This window comes from Temnothorax longispinosus, chromosome 5, assembly GCF_030848805.1.
Source record: "Temnothorax longispinosus isolate EJ_2023e chromosome 5, Tlon_JGU_v1, whole genome shotgun sequence".
Taxonomy (NCBI): Eukaryota; Metazoa; Arthropoda; class Insecta; order Hymenoptera; family Formicidae; genus Temnothorax; species Temnothorax longispinosus.
In genome coordinates, this window is record NC_092362.1 from 2,907,773 (window position 1) to 2,925,813 (window position 18,041).

Consider the following 18,041-nt stretch of genomic DNA (forward strand, 5'->3'; position numbering starts at 1 on the left):
ACACACAATATTGAATTCCATGCGGAGTTGCAGCAGCAGTTTCAGTCTCCATTCACAAGCCTGTACCATCTTTTTTTTCCATGCCTTTTTCCAAAGCATCCAAGCACACTGTCCGCATATATTTTACGTTGATTGTAGAAAGCGCGGCAGAGGCAAGAGGCGGCTCGAGAATCTCTGAAAATCTAAACGAGAATTTACGGGCCGAATGCGAAAAAGAGTGCCTAGTGCGGACCGTTCTTGACAGATGCCGCCGCTCATCCGATTCCTAGCCTGTCGGCTTCAAGCCAGTTTAGCCTTCCGCTTCGACACTCCGCCAAGACGTGGGGCGCGCGCCGTCGCTGGTCGTTCCTGTCTGCCCGGTCTGCCGTTCGCGAGTCGACGTCCGAGTGCGCGCGTTAACGCTTCGCCCTGCCCGAGGATGGCCGCGATGTTGTCCAACTGCTCGCGGTTCGCGCCCCGCGTGATCACGCGGAGCAGGGTGTTGCGGGCCGAGGTGAGTACGCTTTCCCCTTCGCGCCGCGCTGCCCCGTTTTCCTCCCTCGCCCGCCTATCCGCGCGGCAGCTGGTGATCAATCCCGGGTGCGGGATTAATTCGAGGCATTCGAGAGGCGTGCTTGCCGCCGCGAGTCACGCGGTTCCACTTGCTCGCGAGGAACTCGCCGGGACCGCTCCGAGCCCTCCTCACCGCGACGACGGTTACATAATGCACGCATCTCCCGACCCGATAATATCCTCGTGATCCACCGTCGCCTGTCAATCAAACGAGAAACGTTTCCCCGGTCAGGACGAATCGGTCCTCGACGAGCACCTGGATATCGCAGTCCTTTTGATTGACATTTGACTCTGTCTCTCTTGTTCTTTTTCACGACGGAAACAATGACTATTTTTATCCCCGGCAAGGTCGCCGCATTTCATAAGATCAATCGCTCGTTTTTCTGACTGAAAATCAGGTCGGTTTCTAACCGGTCCGCCGAACACGTCATTGCCGGAATAAAGATTAACTAGATCCTACGTTCGTTCTTTTTGCAGGTTGCGAGATCGTTGTGTAGTCAAGGTAAGGTTAATGAGAGAGAGAGAGAGAGAGAGAGAGAGCTAAGACACTGATGAGATATAACGAGGATTTTGAAAGCAACAGCTATAAAGAAACAGCAAGTCAGTTGGAAGAGCTCGTCAGCGGAAACGATTAACTGTGATAAATCATTTTTATAGGGCGCACTGTAGTTGTCCATGCCGAACGTGTGCCCAACGCCAAGGCTCCGTTGTAAGTAGCACTGTATGTACGTGCATTATTTTGTGTTCGCACACATATATTTTTGATTCTTAAACGTGCCGTTAATATAGAGAGCTTTGTAACAACTCTACGTGTTTGGAAATCTTTATTTTTTGTTACCGCACTAATTACTTTCAATTCTTGAAGCCCAAGACAAAGGTAGAATAAGAAAGATTAAAGTGTTCCTTTACTTGGCAGATGCAGAAAGTACAAGGCAAATCATTACTGGATAAATCAGGCGAGACATATACGTTCTACTTCGGCGCTATGTAAGTGCAGCGTTTTATATATCAAAGATCCAAATTAATTTATTCGTGCGTAATTTGTATTATTTAAACAGGGGAGATCAGGGAAGTTGTGGTGCCTGCGTTTGCCGAGAGCGTGAGCGAGGGCGACGTGAGGTGGGAGAAGAAGGTCGGCGACCAGGTGAAGGAAGACGATGTCCTCTGCGAGATCGAAACGGACAAGGTGCGCATCCCGAGCGATTTCTTTTTCCTTCCAGTTGTAACATGAGTTAGGAATAATCGCGATTATTCCCACGTCGACGTTTAATCGCTTGTTTGCCCATAGACTTCGGTTCCTGTACCGTCGCCCGGGCCCGGCGTCATAAAGGAGCTCTTCGTTAAGGACGGCGACACGGTGAAGCCGGGACAGAAGTTGTGCACCATCGACATCGGCGCGTCCGGCGGTGCTGCAGCTGCACCCGCGGCGAAGGAACCGCAGCCCGCTGCGGCCGCGCCGGCGGCGAAGGCACCTCCACCGGCCGCGGCACCACCGCCGCCACCACCTCCAAGCGCGGCTGCTCCACCGCCGAGACCCGCGGCAGCGCCGATTCCGTCTCCCGCCGCTCAACCACCGCCTCCACAGCCGCCTACCGCGTCCATGCCAGTCGCGGCTATCAAACACGCCCAGGTAAATATAGATAACGCATTGTTATTTAACTTGGAAGTGTTACGAGAACGCCGTAATGTGCTTGCAGTCGCTGGAAGGCGCGAAAGTTCAGCTACCTCCCGTCGATTACACGCGCGAGATAATCGGCACTAGGACAGAACAGCGAGTGAAAATGAATAGGATGCGTTTGCGTATCGCGGAACGTTTGAAGGATGCGCAGAACACGAACGCTATGCTCACCACGTTCAACGAAATTGACATGAGGTAATTTCAAGCATTATCGCTTGTTTATATCGCACGCATCTCAAATAATACAATTAACGACTTCATCTGTACCGAGATGTGCGTACAGTGTTCGTATTCTTATATCTTTTTTATTTAACATACATTATTAATTTGCAGTCGCATTATGGAATTTCGGAAGGAAAAGCAGGAAACGTTCACGAAAAAATACGGTATCAAGCTCGGGTTTATGAGCCCGTTCGTCGCGGCCAGTGCCTACGCCCTGAAAGACCAACCTGTGGTGAACGCCGTGATAGACGGCACCGATATAGTGTATAGGGATTACGTAGATATTAGCGTGGCGGTCGCGACGCCGAAAGGACTCGTCGTGCCGGTACTTCGCAGCGTGGAGAACAAAAACTTCGCCGAGATTGAGATCGCCTTGGCCGCCATGGGCGAGAAGGCTAGGAAAGGAAAGATCACCGTCGAGGATATGGACGGCGGCACCTTCACGATAAGTAACGGCGGCGTTTTCGGTTCGCTGCTGGGAACTCCCATCATCAATCCGCCGCAGAGCGCGATTCTCGGTATGCACGGCGTCTTCGACAGACCGATCGCCATTAAGGGGCAGGTAAAGTTCACCGAAATTTACACTGAGGTCCTTGAATTTTTTATCTTACAATTTAAACCTTTAATTTCTTAATTTTTTAATCTTTTAATTTAAGATCCCTGAATTTAAATTGTTAAATTCAATTGTTAAAGCCTATAATTGCAACTTGTATCGCAAAATCACCGTCGCTTGACGAACGTCTGTATTCCCCAGGTTGTTATTCGGCCAATGATGTACGTAGCTTTGACGTACGATCATCGGCTGATCGACGGACGCGAGGCTGTGATGTTCCTGAGGAAGATCAAAGACGCCGTGGAGGATCCTAGAGTTATCTTGGCTGGCCTTTAATAACTTGGAACACGTTTATCGCGCGTGTTAACGATACGCACGATCACCGTGGAATAAGCAAGAGCGCGACGCGAGAGCCCGGAAACTCAGCAGGGAGTCTTTCCGCTTCCGGGAATCTCTAATCATCCCTCTGAGAAACATTTCACGATATCCTGTTTTAAATACCATCAATCTCCAACCCGCACGTGGAACGATGTGACAAGTCAGTCACGAATAACTGATAAGCACGTGAACTAGTCCGTTATTCTGAATCTTTGCAGCGAGAGTATTTTAAGGCGTATTTGTAGCCTCGTATTTTACAGCCTGTACATCGCCGGACGACGTAACTTTTATTATTGTATTGGATTTTCTCAACCCGATAATTGATTGCCGAATCGATAATCGCGTTCTCGCGAGCGCACTCGTATTTCTGTCGCGCCGCGCCGCGCCGATGTCGATCGGTGTCGAAGGGCGGAGCGCAGAGAAGCGAAGCCGAGAGGGAGGGCTAGAAGGTACTTATCCCAAGTACTTTAACATGTAGATCCACAAGCTAAAATAAAATCTCACCAATCTAAGTCTCTTTAGCCTTGTTGAATTGCGCGTCACACCGCGGCGTCGTAGGATAAGTAACGCGATTCGATAGATATATTTAAATACGCGGAAATGATATTGTTACCGTTTGCACTTGTACCGAGCATCTCGGGAAAGAGTAGGGAGGATCTGTCGCACGTAGAGAATTGCTTAAGGTGTACCAACCTAGACACGTGCCTATGTCTGGAGATTTTTATCATTTTAGTCCTTAAATAAGTTATAACGCGAATTAAAATCAAAGATAAAAATATTTGTCTTGTATTATATTTTTATCTTTAACTTTAATTTGTGTTAGTCCCAGTCTACAATAGGTGTTTTAAGCCCTAAACCCTAAGAAATTGACCAATCACAGTCAATTATTCTCCTCAAATTCAACTATGAACAGTGATTGAACAATTTCTTAAGGCTTAGGGCTTAACACCTATTGTAGACCGGGACTTATACTTATTTAAAAACTAAAATGATAAAGGTGTCCAGACATAGGTCTTAAGTGTCCCGGCATTGGTACATTTACCTTTAAGGGAAAGCGGAACATTCGCGATCTTGTAAATCAAAAGGTTGTTCGTTAAATAAAAAGCTAAGTCAGCACGTGGGGCGAGACGTGTTTCCGTGACGGTGCACGGCACGTGGAAGAGACTGGGCGTTTACGTATAAGAGTAGAAGTAGCACACTGCCAAGTCCTCGCGACGAACGTTTCGAGTCGCCGTTCGGGTATTTCATACGAATTCCGCGTTCGCGTACTGAGATAACAGAGCGTTTATCTCTCGACGTTTCTCTCACAGTGTTTGCATCGTCGGACCACAGCTTTATGCGTGAAGATGTGCGAGTGCTCTCTTAGTCCTATTGTAAGATACATTGTATGTACATTCAATACTGTGTATTAACGAGAAACCGCATATAAAGCACGCTGAGTATAAGCATCGAGTCTCGTTTCATTTTTACGATGCCGTTGGCCATTTACAGATCGTAATTAATCTCGCCGGTAAAACTCGATAGTAATTATTTACAGTTATACGAATGTTAAAGTCTTTCTTTTTTAGGGACTTCTTAAAAAAAATGTTTTTTTTTTTATACTCGCTCATTGCGAAACGAGGAAATGAAGGATGCGCGAAATTCTCGCAGGCTTCTTGGAACGATCGTTTCTCTTGTCTGTAAATTAAGTACGTTTTACATCTTTAATTCTGTTGAGCTAATAAATATAATCTTACATATGCAAAGTATCTGGAAAAGCATGAATCGCCTGGGAGAACTTTCCTTCGAATTTGAATATTTATTCTTTACCCGCGATCGAGACTCGCTATCGATCAGTAACCGGAGGGCGGAAGTCGATCTTTTCTTATCGACTGCGCACAATCGAGCCGCTGGCGAATGACTCCGCCGTTTCGAAGAGCAGTGTCAAAGCCAGGTTGAGAGCGTCGTGACCAGTCGTGACGGAGGATGGTGAGTCTCTGTCAAAATAACCAAGCGAGTATTATTTAACGGGAGGACGTGGAGCGGCTTTGCTATTTGGCGTAAAAAGCAGTTGCGTGTTGTTACTAATTTTCCAAAATCCGTTCTGCTCGTCGATCGTCTGGTTTAGGTTAGCCATCCTTCAAATGTTTGGGCCTCGTCTTTTAAATTTCAACAAGAAGCATTTGATTTTTCTCGAGCGACTACGAAAGATGTTTCTTATAACGCACCGTTTGTTTTATCAGCGAGATTCTTTAACGACAATGAACTCCAACAGGGTCAGAATCAATCTGGGACCGGTGGCAGCGGCGGAGACAAGAAGGATGACAAGGACAAGAAGAAGAAGTACGAGCCGCCGATTCCCACGAGGGTGGGCAAGAAGAAGAGGCGCACCAAGGGGCCGGACGCAGCCCTGAAACTGCCTCAGGTGACTCCTCACACGCGTTGCAGACTGAAGCTGTTGAAGATGGAGCGTATAAAGGATTACCTACTGATGGAGGAGGAGTTTATCAGGAATCAGGAGCTGCTGAAGCCGCAGGAAGAGAAGAACGAGGAGGAGAGATCGAAGGTGGACGATCTCCGCGGTACGCCGATGTCCGTCGGCACGCTGGAAGAGATAATCGATGATAATCACGCGATAGTGTCCACCTCGGTCGGCTCCGAGCATTACGTGTCCATCTTGTCGTTCGTCGACAAGGATCAGTTGGAGCCGGGCTGCTCTGTGCTGTTGAATCACAAAGTTCACGCTGTTGTTGGCGTCTTAGGGGACGATACGGATCCTATGGTTACGGTGATGAAGCTGGAAAAGGCTCCTCAGGAGACCTACACTGATATTGGAGGTACATGTCATATATATTCTATATTTGCCTAAACATTTTGCATTTTTCTGCATACATTCTGGTAAATCGGTAATTATATTTTGTTATAAAATTGCGTCGAGATTTATAATCTTCAGTTGAGAGCTTCAGAAAATAAAATTTCAAATTAAGTCTTGATAAGGACTCGATTCAAGATTTAAGCATAAAATTTGGTTTTGAAATATATGTAAATTTAAGTAACACGACGACGATATGAAAATAGAATGTTCAGTTTGATTTGATGTTAGTAAATTGTTGAAGAAATGCTGCTTTTGAAGAAGCGGGTCGCGCAAAAATATTAAAGAATATAATACGACTCGTTGATATTTTCAGGTCTCGATACTCAAATTCAGGAGATTAAGGAATCCGTAGAATTACCGTTGACCCATCCGGAATATTACGAGGAGATGGGTATTAAGCCACCGAAGGGTGTCATACTTTACGGACCACCCGGCACGGGGAAGACGCTGCTCGCCAAAGCTGTGGCCAATCAAACATCGGCTACGTTCTTGAGGGTCGTTGGCTCGGAACTTATACAGAAATATTTAGGAGACGGTCCAAAGCTCGTGAGAGAGCTTTTCAGAGTTGCCGAGGAGCACGCCCCTTCCATCGTTTTTATAGACGAAATAGACGCGGTGGGAACGAAAAGATACGACAGCAATAGCGGCGGCGAGAGGGAGATACAGAGAACCATGTTGGAATTGCTTAATCAACTGGACGGTAAGCTAATTTCTTATACAAAATTCGTAAAAATCTCTTTAGATTTGATATTATTTGAAAAATTATTGTTATCAGGATTCGACAGTAGGGGCGATGTGAAAGTGGTTATGGCTACCAATAGAATAGAGACCTTGGATCCCGCTTTAATTAGACCGGGTCGTATCGATAGGAAAATAGAATTTCCGCTACCGGACGAGAAAACTAAAAGAAGAATTTTCAATATTCATACAAGTAGAATGACTTTGGCGCCTGACGTGAATCTGGCGGAACTGATTATGGCAAAGGACGATCTTTCCGGCGCGGACATCAAGGTAGGACGATCTTGTTTAGAAATATAAATTCTTGCTTTGTATAAATTTCGTACTTTCGCGCACAACTGTAAGTATCTTTTTGTTGCTTCATTAAAATGGATTCTTGAAACTCTCGTTTCAGGCAATATGTACCGAAGCTGGTTTAATGGCTCTACGTGAACGACGTATGAAGGTTACCAGTGACGATTTCAAGAAGTCCAAGGAAAGTGTGCTGTATCGCAAGAAGGAAGGTTCCCCCGAGGGATTATATTTATAAAGAAAAAAAAACATTTATCGTCAATAATATCTGTATGATTGAGTCGCGGAGTTATATTCGGGTGTCTCAATAAACATTTCTATAGGAAATCAATTTTTTATAGCGATATATCAACAGAAATATTAATGGATTCTGTTAATTTTAACGAATTATATTACAAATACTACTTAAATGTATCTAAAGAGTCGAATTGATTCCGATGCCCGATTTCTTCAGGACCGGTTCGAAGTACTCGTGTAGCCTGCTTACAACTCCCGCGGAACGTACTCTCTGCTCGTTCAGGACCTGGGAGAACGAGGCGTTCTCAAATGGATCGGAGGTCTTGTTTCGCGACTCCACGTCGCATATCCAGCACGCGCCGCGCCTGGTTTTGTCGAGAGCGACGGCCACGTCCGCGGGATGTTCCGACATGGGCGTCGATGCGACAGCCAGACCCTTGTACCGTCCCAGCGCGAAAGCGGTCTCGAAACCGTCTTTGTAACCGATATTGAATCCCTCTTGTAGCACAGAGTCCGCTCCGTCTTGCACCCCTTCTCTGTAGCCGGTCTAAAAATACAAATTGTCAAATGCAGAAAGCGGCGCGGCGAGCAATCGCGACATAAATAATCGCGTCAGGGACTCTGGGGTCGCGATAAGGTCTAATGATATTTTGCGTACCTTGAGAGCAGCGTCCACGACGCGTTCCCAGCATTTCGAGGCGACGTACAGAGAATCGTCTGCCGCCGAATGTGGATCGTACTCCGTCATTTGCAATGTTTGCATCGCGTTGTGCAATCCTTCCATTGTGCGATTTGCGACTATCCTACCTGGGTTATTTCCCTGAAACAGGGAAACAATTGTTATGAGGTTCAATAATTTTATGACGATTTGTTTGAAGCCAAATCTTCAACGGAAACCTTTGTTTCTCCACAAAATAACATCGAATGAGTACATTTTTATTAAAATTCAAGGTAAGAAGGTTAAAACAAGGTTTATCGCAGATTCAGCTGTATAATTGCAGTGGTTGTGTAATTGCAGAGCTCTAAATATTGGTGATAACTACGCGTGGAGTCAACAACAAAGAAATCAAACGGTTACGTGTGCGTGAGGTTGACGTTTCTGCTGACAATCGGACAACGACGACGGAACAGATGTTAGGTTAAAGTGCGATTAGACGTCAACGCAATTTGGGAAAAAACACATTGGAGAAAGGGTACCGAGCAGCGCGCAGAAAATATCTGAAAAATGTCGGGACGTAGAAAGAAGGACAAGAACAAATTGCTGCGGAGGAGGCCCCGTCACGTTCTCGGCAAGGAGCAAAGATACCATCAAATGAGAGACCGGGAGTCCGAGGGATCGGACAAGGAGAATGACGAGACAGGTTAGATTCGGGGATGAATTTCCTTGGGAGTTGGGAATTCGCGTCTTGCAACGGTTACTGGGACTGTGTCTTCGAATTTGCAGAGACAGCAAACGAGTGGCCGTTGCCGTTTCCCGTGGCGATGTGGGACCTGATTGACCTGAAACACCGCGACCCCGGGAGAAGCACCGGCAGGAAGCTGGTGAGACATGGCTTGACAAAGCTGCTGCGACTGGACGCGCGATTTCCAGGCCTGTGCCTTACTCCGGTGGACAGCAAGGTATAGCTGGTAGAACGGAGAAACAATATGGTACACAAACGGCGGCCACCTCGTCCAGAAGATAATCTCGGATGTAATATCGGTTGCAGACGTTGCAGTGCGTGACTCCGCTGGATCGCGAGATTGTGGAGAAGTACGGCTGTGCGGTTGTGGATTGCAGCTGGTCGCGCATAGACGACACACCCAGAGTGAAGACGGGCCATCGTCGCATACTGCCCTTCTTGGTCGCTGCCAATCCGGCAAACTTCGGGAAGCCCTGCGAGTTGAGCTGCGTCGAGGCTATCGTGGCTACTTTAATTATAACGGGATTCCCGGACGAGGCTAAGCTGTATCTTGAAAAGTTCCGTTGGGGAGACTCGTTCCTAGAGTTGAACGGCGAATTGTTGGAGAAGTATGCTCGTTGCACAAGTCCTGAAGAAGTAATAGCGGTACAAGAGAAGTTTATAAATGATGCCTGGCAGGAGAAGATAGATAGACTTGGTAAGAGTATCTAACTCTCTCTCTCTCGCTTCTGTCCTCTACCTATTTTGGATCTCTTAATCTCTAATATCATATCTATTCCTTAGCGCTTCCTGACTTTCCAGAAAGTGATACGGAATCTGAAGAAGAGGAGGAAGAAAAAGATAGGGACGCAGTGTCCGAAGTAGCTAAAGAACTAGCCAGTACAAGAATATAAAAGTATAATATTGCGCAATGCAACTATTTGATGATCAAGTGATACAAGCACTTTTACATGTGTGAACATTTTGTACATTTTGTTGAAATAATGACTATATATTATAGATTCATAATATATATAAATTATGTAGTATATGATTAAAGCAATGGGAAAGGATCTCTTTGGTTTTTTCTTATCTATTTCATATATTATATATTTTTTCATAGAATAAGATAGTAAACTGGACAAGTACATCTCAGTTTTAAATACTATAACTTCCTGATTTTCTAAAAACGTATGGAAACATTGAAACATATTGAAAATTTTACATTAATCCAATAAAACTTAAAAAAGAAAGATAAGAATAAAAAAAAAGATTTATCGTTTAGAGAAACTGCCTTTAATTAATAGAGATCGAAAATTGTTGATTCGTTTTTTCAATTTGAGCTTAAACGGACATTTTATTTTTTATAAAATATCCATATTTCTTTGATTATTGATTAAACTTTTTATTTTAGTTTAATTGCACATGTGTGATGTATATTTATAATTAATATTAAACTATTAAGATATAGCCAACTACTTAGTGACTTAATCCTTGCAGAAACGAGCAAAAATATGTTCATTAGAATCGAAGTCGTAAAGTGAACGGAGTCCATTCTCCTGCGCGATTTCTCTCAGTTCTCTGGTAAAGTTCTGCAAATCCTCTTTGCGAAGATCTGCCATGTGTTTACGTAATTCCACAATTATCGGAGCACCGGTAGATATCAACGGTGCCAGATTCGCCAATTGTTTTGTCATATTATGTGCCACCCAAATCAGATGGAATCTATTTACGTATTCGCATTTAGACTTGAGAGATTCCAGCGACGTTGCAGGATGAAAGATTATCTAAAAATGAAACTATTATGTACAAAATATTCATTGGCTCGTTGCAGAGCATACGAAACGTACTTTGTGATTTGGTACTTCCATCCAGGAAATCATTTTATCCTTCTTAGATTTCTCCTCGGTGCTTATCCACGATTCGTTTTCCATTTCAATGTCCGGCATTTGGCTCACTATAATGCCATTTAAAATTGAAGCATCCCTGTGAGCACCGACGTGATCCTCGCACAGCGGCTCTTTCGTTCTTATTTCGTGAATTGCACGCATTACCTCACGTTCGGCAATGTCGGTTGCCCTGAGCCTTTAATATGTACGAATTTAAGAATTTTTATTTTATTATATGGGAAACAAGCGCGCATTTGTCCATCGAATATATTTTATTACTTGTCTCCGTTTTTTTCAACAGTGGACCAAGTAAAAAAGGGACCGTTCACGATGTCTCCCAAGTACGCGTAATGTATAAAGCCAGGTCCGTGTTGAATTATATTATTTAACAGAGTCGGATTGCTCCTGACTGGTTCCCCTTCAAGCCATGTAAAAGCTACTCCATTATTTCTCCAAAATCTAATAATTGTAATAATAATACACTGTATTTTCGCAGCTGATTCATAAATTGAAATAATTATTTCATCTGAGGTAGCATAGCTCGTTGCTTTGATCGTAAAATTTGTATACAGCTTTAACTGTACGCTTACTACGTGCAAACGTACCTATATTCTTGTACAGTAAGATTAGTGGTACATCTGGGCTTTAAAACCATATAATAATCCCAGTCAAAAACGCCTTCTCTGTAATCGTATCTTGTTTTTAATAATTTCCTGATTCTGCGATCCCAATAATTCACGATGGGAACTCCCTCGCGTGTCGCACGCGTCCAAAATCTTTGATACAAGAAATTATTATAGAAATTGATACACAGAAATGCGACACATAAATGTTCGCGGAGAACATTAAGTACCTTTGCTTGAAACCAGTGGCGAATTTTCCAGTAGGTCTACATCTAGGTCTACAATAGGAGCTTTGCACGATAGGATCTTTCAAATTAAGCTTTGCTTGTGCCGCTTGTGCGTCACAGAATATTAAAATCCGCCACTGTTTGAAACCATCGTTTCCCTAAGACGTGTCCCTTTAAATTTAACGTTGACTTACTTAAAAATGCATTCCAAATTATCTCTGTCCTTGTGTTTAAATTTTTCTAACGATAACCACGGACAGTCGACGGTCCGAGTTGGAATATCGATCAGTTGTTTGGCGCATTTTGCCAGATATTTAGCCGTAGCCGGTCTCAAAAGGGTGTTCCCTAAAATCTCCAAATAATATCGCGTCGCCTCTTGCAGTCCTTTAGTATGTCAATCACACATATGTGTTAACTCCTTTGACTTCCAGTAGACTTGATATCCGCTAGTACATACCTAAATCATTCTCTAAGCAAATGCTTAATAAAAGTATCGATCTAGCAACTTGCTCCAAAGTCGGTTCGATAACGTGATATGTGATAGTTTGATCAGGATGTGTGTAAGATGAAGCTAGCGTCTTCACAATGTGCCGTGCATCACCAGAACCTACAATCAATACTTCAATATTGCTTAAAACACGGTCTTCTCTTTGTGCCACTTCAGCTTGTAAATCTAGCGGTTGACTGTATCCCCACCACATGTTGTTTCAAGATTTGCTAAACTTCACAAAATATATATTCTTATAGAATCTCGTCTATGCATGTACAATTATCAGGATTTCTATTGCCGTTACCAAGCATGACTCAGCACGACTCAAGGATCTGTTATCTCCATGACAACTTCATATACTACAAATGAAGAAAATGCTTATTTGAATCCTATTTCGTTGTAATAAGTATTCCAAATTCCTTTCTAAAGACGCATTCTGTCTAAACAGAAGTATATGCATAAGTTAATTGGAGGCAGAAATTAAATGAATAGAAAGACATGGCTAAGAGGAGTAAGAAGTATTATATTAAAATAAAAACGTTATAGATTTATATAATAAAATTATAAACATATTATTATATATAGTGACATAGTCATGTCTTTTAGACTTATAAAACCATTTATTTATTCCTATATATAGAATCTGTGACACAGATAAAAAATAGCTCCCTTTTGAACTTTCCTTCAACGAAGTTCGTTTATAAAGGTTCTACGTATTTATTCAGCACGACAGCTCATTTGTCCCTCTTTTTCTGTGCTCGTTTGTTACCACAGCGTTGCAGAAGATCGGTAATAGGTCCTTTGTGTTGAAATATAGCGACGAGCTGTGTACGTGCTTCGTTCATGCCTTCGCTGATTAAACTACTGCGTTGCATGTTCCCCTTAATCAGTTCATTCACACGCTCAAGCCCGTCACTATGTTTACTTTTTACAGTTTGCTGCGATTCCAGTAGCATGAGCGTCGTTTTTAATTTTTCATGAACCTACAAATATATGATTCGTATAAACATGATTCGCCGAGCACAAGTAAATTGAAGGAAAAGCTAAACAATGTAGTGAGTCGATATACCTGTTTTTCAAGGGCCGCAATATCTTCCATTTGTGTGGTGAGATGATAGATTTTCCACCCATTTAGTTTCTGTAATACGTGTTTCTGTTGCGCCAATTCGGCAACTGTTGGTCTTCTTTCCTCACGGGGTCGAACATCGCTAGGTCTTCTATAATGGTGTAATCTAGTTTCCCATTTGGTTTTCCAAGAACCTAAACATGTTCCATAAAAACAAGTGATATGTGATTAGAAGGGATGTAATCCGAATCAACATGAAAATTACGAATGGATATAACGGAAGGTAATAATTTATATTACATGTACCTAACAAACTTGGTACAGGCCGCGTCCGTATTGTGATTTCCGTTTGCTGAGTAGACGATTTAATATCACTTTGTACATTGCAGAGTTGCCTTTTGTCGGACAACTTCTCTTTTGATTCCTCTTTGCTCTCCTTCTTCAATTTTTCCTCCGTGATAAATTGCATCTCTTCCTCCGTACATCTAGGCTCAGTTAATTCTACACCTGTAAGTTGTTGCTTGCGAGGCTTTTTTCTCGGTGACATTTCTATGATGGGATTGATTGTAATCCTGGATTGGTCAAGTTCCTCGTCAAGACCCGGCGAAGACGTGGCAGATACGGTTGTGGATCCAGAACTTTGGCATCCACCACCATCCTGATCTCCTTTCGGCGAACACGGCGGACTGGACATTGATCTACTTGATGGCAAGGACGCTAATACAGGAACTAAATTTTTAGCTGCACCTGCAAGAAATTGCGACTCCCCTGTGAAATTGAAATTCTATAATTTAATTCTATAATCTTCATTAAAAAGTGTAATTTATTAGCAAAAAATTTCAGATCTTATCACATAATGGACGATAAAGAAAATAAACAACTAAATTATTAATTATGATAACATACCAAAAGAATATATTTAAAAAATTTATCTTCATTATATCTAATATTGAATATCTAATGAATTTCTATCCTAGTGTTCTTTTCGTTTTAAAGTGCTTCAACGTATTAGAAACAAGAATTTTCTTTCTATATGTAAGCACAACTATTACATATAAATATTTTGTTGTTAAATATATAAGATCAATGTTTCCACAAGCAGGTTTCAACACGTTGCAAAATCGAGTCTTCCAATTTCTTATAAATTAATAAGATGTATTTAAAAAAATTATCAGTATGCTGTTTTAATTAAATTTATCCCATTCCTTATTTTATATATTTATACGTGTATATTGTCTCGAGAATATTTCTTGTACATGTTTTATGGCTTCAATTGTACTTACTAATTTTAACATAACTATACCTTTAACTGGTGAATTGTCATGATCTCTCTTTCTCAGAATGCTTGGTCTGGGAGACGCGTTAGGTTTACCCCCGTGGGGTTCTTCATATCCTGGCTCAACAACTAATCTCACTGGCTGCACTGAAGCCTGACGCAATTGTGAGTATGTTCCTGAAAAGCAAGATACAGTTCTTCTGTTTATCACAGCATTATTTTTATCGCTAAAGCACAAAGAATGTAGGGGAGATAAATAATTTATCTGTTCGCCTACTTTAAATCATGATTTTACCTGTAGTCTCAAAAGAGAGATACGTAGTAGTCGTATGCGGTGGATGTATGTACTGTCCTTGAACCGGCTGAGTGGAGCTTGTGGGTGTACTGCTGTTGGTGGACGACATACGTAAGTTAGCTTGCGGCGCTGGTTTGACTTGAACGGTTTGTCCGATATTTTGGGGCTGCGTGGGAGCGGGCTTGATTGGCGCCGATGCAGCCCTGACCGGTAGAGCGATCGGCAAAGGGTGCAAGGACATTCCTTGCACGGTTGCGATTTTCGCAACCGTGGTTGGAGCCGTTTGCAATATGCGCATCGCATTCGACTGTGTATTCGCGGTGGTTGTAATTACTTGCGGCACAGTACTGAGGCTCGACAGGGACGTGACGGTTTGAACGACACGCGGCGCACCTTGTTGTGGTTGAACCTGTTCACATTATTTTTATTATTTGTTTATTATTTTGAATTTTCAATATATTGCAAATTAAAGAATACAATCTCTACCTGTTGAGAGGGAATAACGATATGGCTAACGGTCGACGGTCCGGCAACCGTGTTACCACTAATTGACAACTGTCGAGCTACTGTTGGTTCCACCGAACCGATGGTAACTGAAGCCGCACTGCTTATTCTGTTCGCTGTCTCCGCGATGGGTGTTGACACAGCTATACGTTTCGTCGTACCCGTCGTAGTCAGAGGTCTGCTAGACTGAGCGGGCTGAACATTTCAATAAAATTTATAAGTTCATAAATTGTACAGCTTTTCTCTTTACATTTATGTGCAATCCAGAAAAGTTGTACACTCAACCGTCACGTATGCCTTCACCTCCGGGTCGAATGCATTGTGTCGATATTCGTGTACCATGACTCAAAACTGTGTTTGACAACTGTAAGTTTTTGAAAGTGCATAAAAGAGTAAACAAAAAACTTGTACAATATTACACATACATGTATTATAATTATATATAAAGATATATTATATGATTTACTTGAATGGTTTGTGCCGACGATCTGGTTGGTTGCGACGTCTGTGACACAGTTACTACTTGCGGTGTCGGCGGTCTGTTTTGTGCGACTGGATGTCTGGTAAGATTAGTTTGTAAGATGGGCGTTATTAACCTGGACGGACTACCAGTGACCATGGTAGCTTGAACAGATCTTCCCTGATTGGCTGGTGTAATTAGTCGCGATTGTTGTCCCGTATACACGGTAGACGATGGCCTGGCAATTCTGCTGACGGATGGCGCGGGGTGCCTTTGTGATTGTGGCTGCGCGTATAACGCGACGGACGTTGTTTTAGGTTGCCATTGGGGATTGGAGATTGGTGTATTGCTACGACATAACAGGTTTGTCCCATTAAAACAATTTTGCACATATATACTTCTGATTAGCTATTTTAATTTCTTTCTTTCTCTTAATTATATTGTTTCATCTCTTTAACCATCACTGAAAAAATTGTTTTACTTTATCACATGTATATGTACCCTGGTCTAGTAGTAGGCACAATCTGTCCTGTATTCGTCCTGATGATAGGAGTCGCGACTGTTGTTGATCTGGGTGCGGCAATATTAGCAACCGCGGCAGGTCCTCGCGGTACGTGGTACGTGGCTGGCATACTGACGGGATGTGGCGACATTTGTGCTTGCGGTGGGTTTTGCCTCTCCACGGTAGTTAACATTTCTGGTGATATTATTTTTACTGTAGGTCCTAAAGAACATAACTAGAAGCGGTGGATTTGGTATTAATAAATCTATCACAAAATGCATGTATGGTCGTTTTAAAGCGTTTGACAAGTAACTCTTTCCCACATTTATTATTAAGATACCCTATATAAAATGTTATTTTACTCGGCACATTTAATACTGAATGTCGAAATAAAATTTTACTACTACGAGGTTTAAAATAAACTAGCAATTGCAGCACTAGTTAGCACTCCTGTAATAAATGTGACACATTTATTCATATTATAAACGTTATAATTTCAGCACGATGCTACAATTACCGTTGTCGTTATTTTACTGGTTTCTGCTGACGAGGTGGCACCGGACGGCACCACAGGCTTCATTAAGGACAGCTTGGGATTGGGATTCATGTCCAGCGACACTGACTTGCCCACCAGACCGCCGGGTGTCCCCACACTCCCCACCGATCCAACAATAGTCTGGGTCGGCTGGATGCTTTGTATAGTACTCTGCACCACGCTCTGCACGCTCTGCAGAGTGTTCTGCAGGGTGCTCTGCACACTCTGTACATTCTGTTGCATTGTAGTTAAGTTCTGCGCCACGGTCTGCACAGTTGTCTCCGGCAGACGCTTGTCGCCGCCGCTACTCACGGTGCTCATTGTAGTGTTCATGGTTGCGCTGCCGAAACAAAACAGGCGACGAATTAATTACACCCTGGTCGTACGTAGAACCGGATCGAGAAAGCGATCCGCATGGAATCGGCGCCAGGTCTATTGGCGACAGGCGAAGGTGTTTTTTTACGCGGGAGTTGACCAGCGAGCGGCTCGAGACACGTCGCGCTCCAGGTAGACCGAGCCATCTGCGTGACGTCGGTCCAGGTTGTGGTTTTATGTCAGAAGGACGCATCTCGGTCCCGGGTGATCAAACAACGTTGGAGGTTACGCCGCCTCGATGATGTCCACGCGGGAGAAGACCTGGGGGAGCCGCCGCGTCGTCGACCTCGCGTCTTCCCAAGGTGAAGGGAAAAGTGCCGGGACCGTTCTCCTTCTCGCTTCCCGCAACTCCCGTGTCTCGAGCGGCCCACAAGCGGTCAACTGCCCCCCGCGTATAGCGTCGCCGTCGCGAGTTACGCGGCGTACCTGCGTAGAAATCCCAGCCTGGAGTAACCGCGTTGAATCACTTGCAGACCCGCGCACAGCACTTCTCGCACATTTGGGCTTCTCTGACGCTCGTAACGAAGGACAACACATACCAGTGCCTGTGCAACGCTCCGAGCATCGCTACGTTTACGGCGCGCAGTGCACCAATGTAGAATGTAGGTATGTAGGTACGGTATACAGTGCGGGAAGGCGACTTTTGACGTGAGCGCAAAATGTTCCACTTATTGCGCGTACATCCGCATAGGAATTTTCTTCCCGACGAAGACGCTGATCCGAATGGCGACCAATCAGCTGCCAGCTGCAAAATTAAATTCGGTTAGCTTGGTTATGTTTCCGAGGCGAATAGCAATTTGTAATTGTCGGGGAAGAGAAAAAAGAAGATACCACGACGGCCGTTGCGATGTGTTGCGACCTTATCGTCGATTATTCTCCGTTGCGTTTTCCTGCAGGTGCCCTCGGTTGCCCTA

General features: G+C 43.7%; 6 protein-coding genes across 9 annotated transcripts; 3 read left to right on the forward strand and 3 right to left on the reverse strand.

Moving 5' to 3' along the window:
- Positions 1-168: 168 nt before the first annotated feature.
- On the forward strand, positions 169-4,832 carry LOC139812603 (dihydrolipoyllysine-residue succinyltransferase component of 2-oxoglutarate dehydrogenase complex, mitochondrial). The gene is made up of 9 exons (XM_071777561.1): positions 169-493; positions 1,030-1,054; positions 1,210-1,261; positions 1,469-1,539; positions 1,611-1,738; positions 1,841-2,182; positions 2,250-2,425; positions 2,564-3,014; positions 3,207-4,832. Exons 1-9 carry the CDS (start codon positions 245-247, stop codon positions 3,339-3,341), a joined length of 1,629 nt encoding a protein of 542 aa, XP_071633662.1. The 5' UTR covers positions 169-244; the 3' UTR covers positions 3,342-4,832.
- Positions 4,833-5,280: 448 nt separating this feature from the next.
- Rpt2 (26S proteasome regulatory subunit Rpt2) lies at positions 5,281-7,593 on the forward strand. Its single transcript, XM_071777570.1, has 5 exons — positions 5,281-5,351; positions 5,638-6,199; positions 6,551-6,937; positions 7,013-7,248; positions 7,370-7,593. Exons 1-5 carry the CDS (start codon positions 5,349-5,351, stop codon positions 7,502-7,504), a joined length of 1,323 nt encoding a protein of 440 aa, XP_071633671.1. The 5' UTR covers positions 5,281-5,348; the 3' UTR covers positions 7,505-7,593.
- Positions 7,581-8,296, reverse strand: LOC139812614 (uncharacterized). Its single transcript, XM_071777582.1, has 2 exons — positions 8,162-8,296; positions 7,581-8,050 (listed from the first exon to the last, which is right to left on the reverse strand). Exons 1-2 carry the CDS (start codon positions 8,285-8,287, stop codon positions 7,682-7,684), a joined length of 495 nt encoding a protein of 164 aa, XP_071633683.1. The 5' UTR covers positions 8,288-8,296; the 3' UTR covers positions 7,581-7,681.
- Positions 8,297-8,727: 431 nt separating this feature from the next.
- On the forward strand, positions 8,728-9,958 carry LOC139812612 (18S rRNA aminocarboxypropyltransferase-like). The gene is made up of 4 exons (XM_071777580.1): positions 8,728-8,864; positions 8,948-9,123; positions 9,213-9,603; positions 9,690-9,958. Exons 1-4 carry the CDS (start codon positions 8,729-8,731, stop codon positions 9,797-9,799), a joined length of 813 nt encoding a protein of 270 aa, XP_071633681.1. The 5' UTR covers position 8,728; the 3' UTR covers positions 9,800-9,958.
- A 319-nt stretch (positions 9,959-10,277) lies between these two features.
- On the reverse strand, positions 10,278-12,559 carry Dnaaf3 (Dynein axonemal assembly factor 3). 2 transcript variants are annotated; one of them, XM_071777571.1, is made up of 7 exons: positions 12,419-12,559; positions 12,082-12,346; positions 11,819-12,008; positions 11,380-11,550; positions 11,054-11,233; positions 10,736-10,970; positions 10,278-10,672 (listed from the first exon to the last, which is right to left on the reverse strand). In XM_071777571.1, exons 2-7 carry the CDS (start codon positions 12,323-12,325, stop codon positions 10,373-10,375), a joined length of 1,320 nt encoding a protein of 439 aa, XP_071633672.1. In that variant the 5' UTR covers positions 12,326-12,346; positions 12,419-12,559; the 3' UTR covers positions 10,278-10,372. The 2 variants fall into 2 exon arrangements, with proteins under 2 accessions (XP_071633672.1, XP_071633673.1); XM_071777572.1 differs by having other exon boundaries at positions 12,082-12,341; positions 12,419-12,558.
- A 58-nt stretch (positions 12,560-12,617) lies between these two features.
- LOC139812602 (uncharacterized) lies at positions 12,618-17,713 on the reverse strand. Of its 3 annotated transcripts, none has more exons than XM_071777559.1 (10): positions 17,554-17,713; positions 16,735-17,092; positions 16,217-16,452; positions 15,722-16,064; positions 15,238-15,450; positions 14,752-15,160; positions 14,484-14,633; positions 13,487-13,927; positions 13,184-13,374; positions 12,618-13,097 (listed from the first exon to the last, which is right to left on the reverse strand). In XM_071777559.1, exons 2-10 carry the CDS (start codon positions 17,083-17,085, stop codon positions 12,849-12,851), a joined length of 2,583 nt encoding a protein of 860 aa, XP_071633660.1. In that variant the 5' UTR covers positions 17,086-17,092; positions 17,554-17,713; the 3' UTR covers positions 12,618-12,848. The 3 variants fall into 3 exon arrangements, with proteins under 3 accessions (XP_071633660.1, XP_071633658.1, XP_071633661.1); XM_071777557.1 differs by having other exon boundaries at positions 13,487-13,948; XM_071777560.1 differs by lacking the exon at positions 17,554-17,713 and having other exon boundaries at positions 13,487-13,948; positions 16,217-16,412; positions 16,735-16,874.
- Between the last annotated feature and the right edge of the window lie 328 nt (positions 17,714-18,041).